This window comes from Schistocerca cancellata, chromosome 1, assembly GCF_023864275.1.
Source record: "Schistocerca cancellata isolate TAMUIC-IGC-003103 chromosome 1, iqSchCanc2.1, whole genome shotgun sequence".
Lineage (NCBI taxonomy): Eukaryota > Metazoa > Arthropoda > Insecta > Orthoptera > Acrididae > Schistocerca > Schistocerca cancellata.
The window spans coordinates 7,778,699-7,792,502 of NC_064626.1; the positions used below are offsets into that span (position 1 = coordinate 7,778,699).

At 38.4% G+C, this 13,804-nt stretch overlaps 1 protein-coding gene across 1 annotated transcript in view; it reads right to left on the reverse strand.

Annotated features, from left to right (window-relative positions):
- The window catches only part of LOC126163903 (ovarian-specific serine/threonine-protein kinase Lok-like), a 229,738-nt gene that overhangs the window by 164,343 nt on the left and 51,591 nt on the right, over positions 1 to 13,804 (reverse strand). The window contains exon 2 of the mRNA XM_049920194.1: positions 7,089 to 7,355. Within this exon, the coding sequence (XP_049776151.1) occupies positions 7,089 to 7,355 (267 nt within the window). The remainder of the gene's footprint in view (positions 1 to 7,088; positions 7,356 to 13,804) is intronic.

The window sequence follows — 13,804 nt, forward strand, 5'->3', positions numbered from 1 at the left end:
ATATCTCCAAAAGTAATTGTGGGATGTACATGAAACTTTGCACACCATACCTCACCAACACAAGGTCTTAGAATATAAAATTTCATTCTCCTATTGCTTTCCATTATTTCACAAATCTAGGGTGAAGTTGACGATTTTTCAAGACGTGCTAAAAATGGGTATTTTTAGTCAAATTTTTCAAAAAGTGTTTTCTCCAAACTCTTCTAAACTATGGTCATTAGAAAGAGCATATTCTAAACTATCTAGAAAAGTGGATTTGGTTTTGTAATGCAAGCATATAAGGCCCTAAAAAGGAGCATCATCAAAGAGGCGCACTGAAAGTTTGAACACATTTTTCTGGCTCTCAATTATACCTGAAACCTTTTATTATGCCTAATAAATGTTTATTAGTGCCTTGAATAACTGAAATAAAAAGATCTGGTAAATAGGCAATGAGACTGTGTAAGTGTTCATCTGCATAATACTCTTCTCATTTGTATAAAAAATAAAAATAAAAAAAGAAGAAGATTATATATATATATGAATATAATAGAAGGAAACATTCCACGTGGAAAAAAATATATCTAAAAACAAAGATGGTTTGACTTACCAAACGAAAGCGCTGGCACGTCGATAGACCGATAGACACACAAACAAACACAAACATACACACAAAATTCAAGCTTTCGCAACGGTTGCTTCGTCAGGAAAGAGGGAAGGAGAGGAAAAGACGAAAGGATGTAGGTTTTACCTTTTGTAAGTATTTACAAGTGGAAAATGAAGACCTACTTTTTGGATTGAATTGTATAAAACATTTTTCCAAAAAAGAATCTGTTTGCTTGAATCATGCATCAAGTGATGTAAATTTTCCAATCAATATTGCAGAGATTTTAATACCTAGGTGTTGTAACCTGTGAATTTTTGTCTTAAAGTTATTAGGGGAACATGTGAAATTGGTTGGTTAAACATCTAAGATTTTTAATTTTGTATTTAATCACACTTAAATGTAGCCTACTACCTTGGTAAATACGTAACCACTAGTTTCACAGAGAAAATTCACAAGATTCACTGTTTATAGAAAATATAATGGCAACAATTACTTTAACAATCAGATTGTTTCATTATTGTGAGCCTTGTTTGAACAATCAGTATTTCAGTGGTGTGTTTGCAGCATAGTGAGTGGGTTCTCTTGACTTAGTGTGGCTTGTGATGAGACTTACCAAACAAAAGCGCTGGCAGGTCGATAGACACACAAACAAACAAACACAAACATACACACAAAATTCAAGCTTTCGCAACAAATGGTTGCTTCGTCAGGAAAGAGGGAAGGAGAGGGAAAGACGAAAGGATGTGGATTTCATTTCAGTAGCAATTTGTCTGAAATTTAAGCAGATTATAATTTGCACTTAGAGGCCAAATACATTATTTAGTTACTGATTAGAGATGGATGCAGAAGGGAACAGCATACTTCCTGCTCAATTGGGCAAGGAGATAGTGGAACAAAATGTCATGTCACTTTCTTTGCCAAAAAAGCTGCTTTAAAATGGTTTGCTGATTTTAGTGATGAGGAAAGAGAGTTGTTGGTCCAACGTGCTGAAGCAAAGCTGGACAATACCTCTCAAGTTTGCCTACACCATGAAGCCCTGTTATTGACACAATATGATAGGTTACAAAAACAAAATCTTCAATCCCTTTGGGAAGGTGAATCATAATGTTAAGGCAGGAATTCGCACTCTTGGTACTGAAACAGCTAATAAGGCTTCTGATATGTTTAAGAAGCAGCTTGTTAATAACATAAAGCCAGGTCAGAAAATTTGTCCGGCTTGCAGGACTACCTTAAATAAACACTTGGACGAAGCTTTATCAGCCTCATCATCACATTCTGATGAGGACTTTACACCAAAAGAAGAGTTAAATAGTAGCTTGTTGTCTATCGGTATTTCACCCCTGAAGAGAACAGTGAGCTACAGTGATAAGCCCCAATATGTGAAGAAGAAAATTCAAAAGGCTCAAAATGTGATTAAAAACAGAATTGTAAATGCAATGGGAGTAAACCGACAAACTGAAGATGCTAGTTAAATTAAGGAATGTGGAAACTGTGCCGACTATGGACATTTGCTGATTGAACTGAAAGCCAAGATGCAGAATGCAATTCATAAAGAACAGATGCAAATTTTAACCTTGGCACCTGTAAGTTGGACAGTCAGACAAACAGCAGCTCAGTTCGGCGTGTCCGAAAGAATGGTGAAGAACGCTCGGAAGCTTAAGGCAGAGAAGGGTATTCTAGCACTTCCCGAAAATAGGCAAAGCAGGAAATTACCAGCAGAAGTTGCTAGTAGAGTGCGAAATGTTTTTTGAAGATGATGAGTATAGTAGGGTGTGCCCTGGAAAAAAAGATAGTATTTCAGTTAGACTTTTAGATAGAAAGACATACATGCAGAAAAGATTGTTACTTTGCAATTTACGGGAAATATATGTTAACTATAAGAATATAAATAGTCCAGAAATAGGGTTCTCAAAGTTTTGTGAACTTAGACCCAAATGGTGTGTAACAGTAGGATCAGCTGGAATGCATGCAGTTTGCGTCTGTGCAATTCACCAAAATGTTAAACTTATGCTTAGCAGAGCTGGTATACATGAAAATTATAAGGAGATTCTCAGCAAGGCAGTTTGCAGTTTGAACTCTAAACAGTGCATGCTACATCGCTGTGAAAGGTGTCCTGGGCCCGAAGCTATAGCATCTGAAATTGCCAGCTACTTCCTAGATCATGAGCCACAGAAGTTATTGTGTTTAAGCAATGGATACATACCGATCGGGCCACACTGGACACGAAGCAAATGGTAGTGGATGAATTTATTGAAGATGTAAAAAATAAAATATGGAGTCTGTCATGCCACCATTACATTGCCAAACATCAAAGCTTGCATCTTAAAGGCCTTAAATGTCACCTGAAAGACAAAGAGCTTGTTGTCCTAATGGATTTTGCAGAAAATTATTCTTTTATCATTCAGGATGCTGTGCAAGGCTTCCACTGGAACAATAGTCAAGCAACAATTCATCCATTTGTTATGTACTTTCGTCAAAATGAGAAAGTAGAATCTTTAAGTTTTTGCATTGTCAGTGATTGTTTGCGGCATGACACTATTACAGTTCACGTTTTTATCAAGGAGCTCATCAAATATATAAAAGCACGGTTTGCACAGATATCCCACATTCATTATTTCAGTGATGGCTCCAATGCTCCCTAAATTTGTGCTAAAAATTCTACTAGTCACGGGAAATCACCTTGTGATGGGATTGGAGGTACAACAAAGCGGTTAGCATCAAGAGCAAGCTTGCAACGGCCACTTAATGGACAAATTCTTACTCCCCTAGATCTGTTTCACTTCTGCTCTAAAAACATTAATGGAATTACATTTGTTTTCATCAGTAAAGATGAAATTGAACAAAAAATATTGTATCACAAGAAGAGAGGTTTAAACTTGGACAAACTGTAGCAGGCACTAGAGAAAATCATCACTTTTTACCTATTGATGAAACAACAATTCAGGTCAGCAGAGTTTCAAATAATTGTTCATCTTTTCTAGCTAAAATGGGTCACATTAATGAAGGAGGCATATTAATGTCTGCTCTCCAACCAAGACAATATGTTGCATGCATCTATGAAAACGTGTGGTGGATTGGGAATATCTGTGAGACCTCCACAGAGCAAAGGGGTGCATTAATAAACTTTATGCACCCACATGGTCCAGCAAATTCATTTTATTGGCCACCAAGAAGTGACAAGTGCTGGGGTCCGGAACACCACATTATTGCAGTTATTCCAGCTCCATCAGTAAATTCGTCTGGCCGGCAATACACCATTCCTCTTAATATTCATAAGAAAATTAATGTAGCATATCAAAAATTGAAATAGTTTAGAGGAAACAATCTAAGGAACCCAGGAGTGCCTTCTAATTTTACACAGGGCACTTAAATAATTTTACTATCAGGCTTGGGATCCTGTGGTAAAGAAACCCACCCATGGCTGTTGTTGCTAAGTTATCAGGCGTGGCCCCTATGGCAATGGGAATGCTGGTTTTCTCAGGTGAAATGAAACTAGCAGTGGTGAAGCCACCATGGACCATAGCAACTCATTTATACACTTCTTTTCCATCAGTAAGCTGGTGTTGTTCATTCAACAGTCAACTAATAATTAGATGAAACTTCCTGGCAGATTATAACTGTGTGCCGCACCGGCACCTTTCTTTCAGGAGTGCTAGTTCTGCAAGGTTCGCAGGAGAGCTTCTGGTAAGTTTGGAAGGTAGGAGACGAGGTACTGGCAGAAGTAAAGCTGTGAGGATGGGGCGTGAGTCGTGCTTGGGTAGCTCAGTTGGTAGAGCACTTGCTCGCGAAAGGCAAAGGTCCCGAGTTCGAATCTCGGTCTGGCACACAGTTTTAATCTGCCAGGAAGTTTCATATCGGCACACACTCCGCTGCAGAGTGAAAATCTCATTCTGGAATAATTAGATGATTATGCAAATAAATTTTACGATTTACACTCATTCTTAATAATAATTGTGTGTGTGTGTGTGTGTGTGTGTGTGTGTGTGTGTGTGTGAGAGAGAGAGAGAGAGAGAGAGAGAGAGAGAGAGAGAGAGAGGGAGGGGGGGGGGGGGCAGGTGACAATTAAGAAATAACATTGTTTCTATTTTTATTCTTTTGCTATTCAGACTTAAGCTAGGTCCTATTCATCAGGACTTCTTATTTCACTTATCCCAGACATTAATAAACATGTGTAAGGCAAAATAAAAGATTTCAGGTATAATTTGCGTGCCAGAAAAATGCGTTCAAACTTCCAGTGCACCTCTTTGATGATGCTACTTTTTAGGGCCTTATAAGCTTGCATTGCAAAACCAAATCCACTTTTCTAGATAGTTTAGAATATGCTCTTTCTAATGACCATAGTTTAGAAGAGTTTGAAGAAAACACTTTTTTGAAAAATTTGACAAAAATACCCATTTTTAGCACTTTTTGAAAAATCATCAACTTCACCCTAGATTTTTGAAATAATAGAAAGCAATAGGAGAATGAAATTTTATATTCTAAGACCTTGTGTTGGTGAGTTATGGTGTGCAAAGTTTCATGTACATCCCACAATTACTTTTGGAGATATAAAAAACTAAAATCCACTTTTTTTTTAAAGAGCTATTTTTCGCCCAACTTTGCTTCAAATTATCTATATGAAAATTGCTCAGAAATCCTTTTCTTAATATTTTACTTTAAAGAGCTCTAAAAGTTGTATAAGATTGCCCAGTTTTGTTTCTTTCATACAAATACTTGCAGAGATATCTCAAAGTTGATGAAAATTCAAGGACGCACTATAGAAAGCTGTGCTATGATCTTAAACAAGTGATTGTATCTCCGAAAGTATTGAATTTCTGAAACTGAAACTTTACCAGTGTTCATTGAGATCACGTGTGAATGTTCATACAAAATTTCATCAAAATCCATGAGGGTCATGTGGGAGCCTCTAGAACACTTGGCATGGAATGACCCAGCAATAACACTTAGAAATGTTTCCTTAATTTTATGAATTTTTGAAATTTGAAAATTTTCATTTTTTGTAAAGTTTGGAGTTAGTTATCTCAGGTGAGACTAAATATAAAAAATATGATTTTTGCAGTTTGTACACGTATATGATAGAAATGTACTGTAAAAATTTCAACATCGATATCTGACTGAACAAAGATATGAATTTTTGAAAATGAGGAAATAATTCACATTACTCTACAACTGATCTTATGGCTGTTGCCTATTTAAATGGTTTATTATTTCATTGTAATAAAATTTAATTGTGACATATATTTAGTTAACACTTTCACACAATATTCATGTAGTTTATTTATTTTTAATAATGCAATATTAAACAATAGGAGCTTTTGCTTTTATTCTATGGTAATAAAAATGCCGTTTACATTTAGCTTTATTGTGAACAAAGAAGTACATTATTACTGGGTGTGGCATTGTTGTAGTCAGTCTGTTCTGAAACCTCTGTTAGAGTGGGTGTACATACTTCATCGGGAGTGTAGAATGTGTTATGTGCTTTGTTCTGTGTGTAATTTGTTATTAATTTTGATAGATTAACTGGAATGCAATAACATGGATGAACAGTGCTCTGTTGGACATATAGCAAGTGAAGTGTGTCACAAAACAGTTTACAGTTCAGTTTCAAAAAACTTGAAATATGTCAATGACTTTGTTGAAGTTAGACAAACTTAGTTTAAATTTCGAGTAAGTTGTTCTGTAACATGAGTGTGTGAGTATCATGAGAAGAAATATATTCCGATGTACAATTACATTTTTGGACGGAAATGCTGTGACCCACTTCATAAAAAGCCTATTACTAAAGGTTTGAGGGAAGTAAAACTTCAACATTTGTCCTAGTTATGTGAGAGTGAAACAGCTTCCCAAGTGAAACGTAATGCGATTCCAGGAAACTCCTTGTGTTCAAGTTGTTACTCAAAAATATTTGTTGTGAATCCAGAACCAGAAATACGTAACCTTGTTAATGACATTTATATTCCTAATGAGGAAGCTGTTAACATATTTGATTTTGCTTGTTGTTAAGTTAGACGTATCTCCTGCTTCAAAAATAATAAAATTAAGTAGCAGAAAAATAAAAGCAACTATTGAAGATACCAACATTATTTCTAAAGAAGAAGAAAACCTACCACTAGCATCATCTGACACTGAATATTTGAGCTTAATAGAGAAATTAAAAATTAAATGTTCAGTGACATCTACAGAACGAAAAATTATAATTTTAAGTTTGCTCCCCGACTCATGGTAAAGATAAAAAACAGTTCATGAATTCAACATTTCTCATCCTTTGGTTAAACTAACCTGAAAATTAGTGAAAGAGCAAGGCATTCTTCCAATTCTAGGAAAGAAGAAAGTAGTAGGTATAGAGTTTTGGGGGATTATTCTCAAAACAAATTCAAGTGTAGTAGTAGTAATAATAATAATAATAATAATAATAATAATAATAATTTTAAAAAATAAAAACAAATAATAAAAAGTTATGTGAAAATCTAGACTAAATATGGCAAGTTCATTCAACACTTACCACGAAAAGGTGCAGCAGCAAGGCTTATTTGGTCATTGCTCTGTAGCACTATTACTCTGCCTTTCCCTATTTTCTCACCATTAACAAATGTTCCGTTAAAACTACAGTCTTCCAGGTATACAGCTTGTGCATCCCCTACTTTCGTCTTCCTTATCTTGAAATGCAATTTGCTTATTGTTGTCAGCACTTCTTTTTTAACTTCTCTTTCTGTAATTGTTACATCACAATTTGGCAATCGTCCAACAGTGTACTCATCCTTTGTTAATTCTGAAATAAAACCATTACGAATTAGCACAGTATTACAAACAAAGCATGCAAAGTAATTCAAGAACTTGAAAAATATAAGGTGGTAAAACACACACACACACACACACACACACACACACACACAGAAATGCCCCTATAAAACACACACACACACACACACACACACACACACACACAGTGCATTATCCTGTCGTACAAGATAATCTGCTGTTTTCGTGTTTTGGCACATTCACTTTATTTTAACTTTGTGGCCAGATGCTCATACTGTCTTAACAGCCACGGGATACCTAAGATTGGGAATGTGTGTGTACCATCTGTCTGTCATAAGTTTTATTCTGTGTGTTATCGTAACTCATGAGGCAGATATTGGGAACCACATCAGTATTTCCCTATAAGAGTGTTGAAAATTGTATAGAAACCACACTCAGACTGGCTGGTGTACCAGTTCAAAGCGATACATTCATATATTGTAAGCTTGCTTCAGTGTCTACAGTTTTCTTGGCACCACACAAGAGGGATTGATTTCCACACACGTCTGTTTTCAAACAGTGCATGAGTGTGGCACCGGAGAGGGATTTTAGAGGTACACTGGCCAGGGAGTCTCCTGGCAGTGATGAGCACGTTAACATCACCCACACAAGGTGCTGACTGCCAACTCGAAAAGGTGGTGGATTTTTCAGTTTGGAGCTGGCTACATGATTGGTAGCCACATACAACATCGGTCATTTCATGGTGTTTAAGTTGCTTATGTGGAACATTTCCATGTAGTGGATCCAGGTCTGCTCCTGCCACAAAAGTAGTTCAAAGGATACCTGGTGTGAAATTGCTGTGGCAGTCATTATCATCCTAGAACAGAAATTAGTATGTGAGCTTCTTTTTGCCGAGTTACATCTTAATAGAGCTAGTGAACTTGCATCAGTAAACCTCAAAAATGCCCATACGAAATCAGCTGACTCATCATTTATGTGATGACAAAAACTGGATTTGTGTTTGACACTTAAAAATCAGGTATCAGTTATTATGGTACATGTTAAATTTGTGTTCCTTTTACTTCAGATTCTGAAGGGAGTGTGTGGTGTGCGTACTGTAAGACCTTCGGTACACACACCATCAGATTATTTGACTTGTCGCTCTAGCGAAGTAGGCGAGAGTCAGCAATATGTCTCGTGGTCTTATCGTGGCATGTTTATCTTCTGCCATTAGGTCAGACGATAGAAATTCCACTTGCACGTTTAGAGTAGCAGATTGACGGTGACCAACTTTAAACAGAACTTGATTAATTTACACACACATTTATTAAAATAATAACAATCATAAGCCTTACTTAACTTGATTCTGGATGCTATTTACAATTGACAATCTGAAGTTCCTTTGGTATTGGTACGTTAATCTTATTCTCACATATCTCTGATACTTGACAAAGTGTCTATACATTTCTCTTCATGGCTACGTACAGGAATATGATAATCTTATTAGGCGCAGACTGAAACTTGGCTACAGACTAATGCAGACTGACTGCTCGGAGGCCTGTACACTCGTTATAATACCTCGAGTGTTAAGGTATCACTGCGCGAGTGTGATCCGCGAGGAGAAAAGGTTCTACGTTAGCAGCAATCTCATTGGCTGCGTTACATATTAATACGTGGATCGGCGGAAGCAGAATTTGGTCCGTCTCTAATACAGCGCCATCTCGTAGTGCAGAGATGGATGAGCGCTGCGCCTGAGCTGTTGTGCTTAGCGGGGCGCGCTCTAGTGGGAAAGTTGTGTACGCACTGACTACACGGAACTATGTACACAACAGAGTGCAATCCAGTACTTATACGTTCCTGAGATTTAATTTAATCTTTAAATTATTGCATCCCCAGGTGGAATCTTGGTGCAAATTTCACTTTGTTTTCAACTGTCTTGTGTGGCAACAGAATGTTGCAAGGATTTTTTTTTTATTATGATGTCTTTTGTGGTTATGTTTATATTTAAAGTGTTTGATTCACTTGGTGATTTTAAACAATTTAGTAATTACCTTATGTGTGTTTAATTTAATAATCAAGTGTGATCAAGTCACCAGTATATGCCTGATTTAAAATTACCATTCCCTGAGCCTCGCATCCTGACCATTTTGTGATGGTCATTTAAGCTGCCAAAAAATTTAATGTGTGTCTGACTCATCTCCGTCTCGCATGCTAAAACTATACATAGCATGAACTTGCCTCAAAGTCCATTCAGGTACCTCAGGCATATTCTGTACAAATTTCAACAAAATCGAAGATGGTTGAGCTTTAAGCACCTTTCAGATTATGTCAGTTCACATGGAATTACCTCACATCATCGGATGCAGATTGGAAGTAGCTATAAAACTAAAAACCACATCAGACAGGAAGTAAGAAATGTAGATAATGAGAATTTGTCTATGAATAGAATACTACACCCCATCAAATTAAGCAACCAGTTTGTCATCTTAGGAAATGAAATTTCTACAAATATGGAGAAACAGACACATTTCACATTCATACCTACAAGGTGACAAAGGACATTGTACCTTTACATTTATACTCTGTCAATCACGATCAAGTGAACAGCATCAGGCACGTACCACTGTATCAGTTATTAGGGCTTGCCATTCACAGGAAAGATGATTGTTTAAATGCCTTTGTGCATGTTGTAATTAGTCTTAAGGAAGGAAGATTGAGTTTAACGTCCTGTCGACATCGAGGTCATTAGAAATGGAGCACAAGCTCAGATTGTTTCAAGGATGGGTAAGAAAATAGGCTGTGTCCTTCCAAATGAACCATCCTGACCTTTGCCTGAAGCTATTTAGGGAACTCATGGAAAACCTAAATCCTCCCGAATGTGAGTCCAGTGTGCTACCCACTGCACTGCTTCTGTCCGAGTAGTTAAGACGTATCCTCACAATTCCTTTGAGAGTGATATATATAGGGTCATTGTAGTATATTACTAGAGTCATCATTTAAAGCTGGATCTTGAAACCATGTTAGATGACTTTCTAAGATTAGTTTCGTCTATTTTCATGAATCTACCAGCACAGTTCCTTCAACATCTCAGTGTCGCACTCCTGCAGATCAAAAAAACCTGGAATCATTTCTGCTGCCCTTCACAGTATATACACAATATCCCCAGCAAGTCCTATTTGCTATGGGTACTACATACTTAAGCAAAATTCTCGAATGCATAGTGTAAGTGATTTGTAAGCAAATCTCCCTTCTAGACCAATTACATTTCCCAAGTATTCTACCAATAAGTTGAATTCTGCTACCTGATTTACCCACAACTGAGAATATGTGATCATTCCACTTCATGTCCCTACTTATTTATTACACCCAAGTATTTATACGAATTTACTGATTCCAACTCCTCTTCTTCTTCCGTCGGGAGATGTGCGTCAGTCGGGAGATGTGCGTCAGTCGGGAGATGTGCGTCAGTCGGGAGATGTGCGTCAGTCGGGAGATGTGCGTCAGTCGGGAGATGTGCGTCAGTCGGGAGATGTGCGTCAGTCGGGAGATGTGCGTCAGTCGGGAGATGTGCGTCAGTCGGGAGATGTGCGTCAGTCCGAAGATGTGCGTCAGTCCGAAGATGTGCGTCAGTCCGAAGATGTGCGTCAGTCCGAAGATGTGCGTCAGTCCGAAGATGTGCGTCAGTCCGAAGATGTGCGTCAGTCCGAAGATGTGCGTCAGTCCGAAGATGTGCGTCAGTCCGAAGATGTGCGTCAGTCCGAAGATGTGCGTCAGTCCGAAGATGTGCGTCAGTCCGAAGATGTGCGTCAGTCCGAAGATGTGCGTCAGTCCGAAGATGTGCGTCAGTCCGAAGATGTGCGTCAGTCCGAAGATGTGCGTCAGTCCGAAGATGTGCGTCAGTCCGAAGATGTGCGTCAGTCCGAAGATGTGCGTCAGTCCGAAGATGTGCGTCAGTCCGAAGATGTGCGTCAGTCCGAAGATGTGCGTCAGTCCGAAGATGTGCGTCAGTCCGAAGATGTGCGTCAGTCCGAAGATGTGCGTCAGTCCGAAGATGTGCGTCAGTCCGAAGATGTGCGTCAGTCCGAAGATGTGCGTCAGTCAGAAGATGTGCGTCAGTCAGAAGATGTGCGTCAGTCAGAAGATGTGCGTCGGTCAGAAGATGTGCGTCGGTCAGAAGATGTGCGTCGGTCAGAAGATGTGCGTCAGTCAGAAGATGTGCGTCAGTCAGAAGATGTGCGTCAGTCAGAAGATGTGCGTCAGTCAGAAGATGTGCGTCAGTCAGAAGATGTGCGTCAGTCAGAAGATGTGCGTCAGTCAGAAGATGTGCGTCAGTCAGAAGATGTGCGTCAGTCAGAAGATGTGTTTTGATGCAGTTCTCCGTGCTACTCTATCCTGTGCCAGCCTCTTCACCTCTGATTAACTACTGCAACTTACCATCCTCCTGAATTTGCTTAATGTATTCATTTCTTGGTTTGACTATGATTTTACCACCACCACCACCACCACCACCACCACCACCACCCAATACTATCAACTGAGTCCTCCTCCTGGTCAGGTTGTGCCACAAATTTCCTTTTCTCCCCATTTTTATTCAATACCGCTACATTAGTTACGTGATCTAACTATATTATCTTCAGCATTCTTCTGTAACACCACACGTCTATTCTCTTCCTGTCTAGTGTTTATTGTCCATGTTTCACTTGCATCATGGCTACACTCCACACAAACACTTTCAGATAATACTTCCTAACATTTGAATCTATATTCAATGTTGGCAGATTTTTCGTCTTCAGAAATGCTTTTCTTGCCATCAGCAGTCTACATTTTATATCCTCTCTATTTCAGCCATCATCAATTACTCTGCTGTCCAAATAACAAAACCTGTCTATGACTAAGTGTCTTATTTGCTAATCTAATTCCCTCAGCATTACTTGATTTCATTCCACTGTATTCCAGTATCCTTGTTTTACTTTTGTTGATGTTCATCTTACATCTATTTTTCAAAGCATTATCCATTCTGCTCAACAAGTGAACCAATGGGCCTATCACAAAATAAGTCACACCAATATTTTTGTTGTTTTATTTCACATTAGGCTATACAGAGTAATTTAGTTTTAAGTTCAATACATATTTTTTATTTTAGATTGTTGCAATGATTGTCCAGTTCTGACCATCTTTGCTATGAACTGTTCACTTTAAAACTATATAGCTTGAAATGAATTTGTCCAATTTCTATGAAATTTTAATAGTTTATAGGCACATATATTGGTAGTGGAAATCTCAAGTTTTCTTCAGTTAAACAAAAAAGTTCTTATGATTTTTCAAAAGTAATTTTTTCTCAGCCCAGGATAAACATTGTGGAGTCCTTTACTATCAACTTCACCACCGGCCAGGTCACTCACAGAGGTTGGCACCCTAAGACATGTGAGTTGCCACCTATTTGAATCGTCCAGCAGGGAGAGCTTCTGCAGGCAGGGCTGCAATGTCAAAATGATTGAAAAGGTGTGGACTAGCAAGCCTACGAGACACACTATGAGACATGGTTAACATGGCCTGCTAATCAGTCATTGTTACTTTGACTTTTGTGACTTCTGCCTAAACAGATTGGAGTTGCTTTATTGAACACTTTGCATGTATTGAGGCCTGTTGTGTATCAGGATGCTGCCTCTAAAAGTTAAGTAATATCAGACTGTTGTGCACTAAGTATTGTTCGTCTCATTGCTCTTTTGTGTTTGAGTGCCACTTCATCTTTATCACTTACCCCTGGATCGACACAACAAACGTAACAACAGAAAGGACGGATTAGTTTTGATGGTCTCTTTTGTAGTTATAAGAAGTTGCAACCACTGTGCCCATACAGTGTGATGCAGATTTTATAAAGAATAATACTGCAGAGTTGCATGCGTAATGGAACATACAATCAGCAGTACACACAGCTGTGAAACTTGAGCGAAACACTGCCATGTAGCATTACCTACATCTGGTCAGCTGGCAAACAGAATGCCTTTATGCTGTTGTTACTTACTGGTTGTTGGTTGGTGGAGTAAAGGGGACTAAACTGCAGGGTCATCTGTTCCTTCATTAAGTGGCAAACCAGGAGTAGTCCTCAAAGAAAGGAGGCAAAATGCAAATCACAAAAAGCTAAGTGTAATTAACACACAAAAAAACAGAGCCAAAACCCAGAAAGAAGACAGCATACACAAGTCAAGAAAAAATTAGTCAAGACAAGGCATTAAAACTAAGAACTGAAAACAATACAGAGAATAAAAAAGTGGAAAAAGGGACCTCCACAGGAAGGGGTGAAGAGGGGGGGGGGGGGGGCAGGCACCAACCCCTCAGGCTGTCAATGAGGCCAAAAAGCCCTACTCTACAGGCACAAGGGCACAAATAGGAATCACCTTCACAGGCAAAACATAACATCAGATCAGCTGCTTTGATATTGGCTGCTAGCATCATAGGGAACACACCAAGAAGATTAAG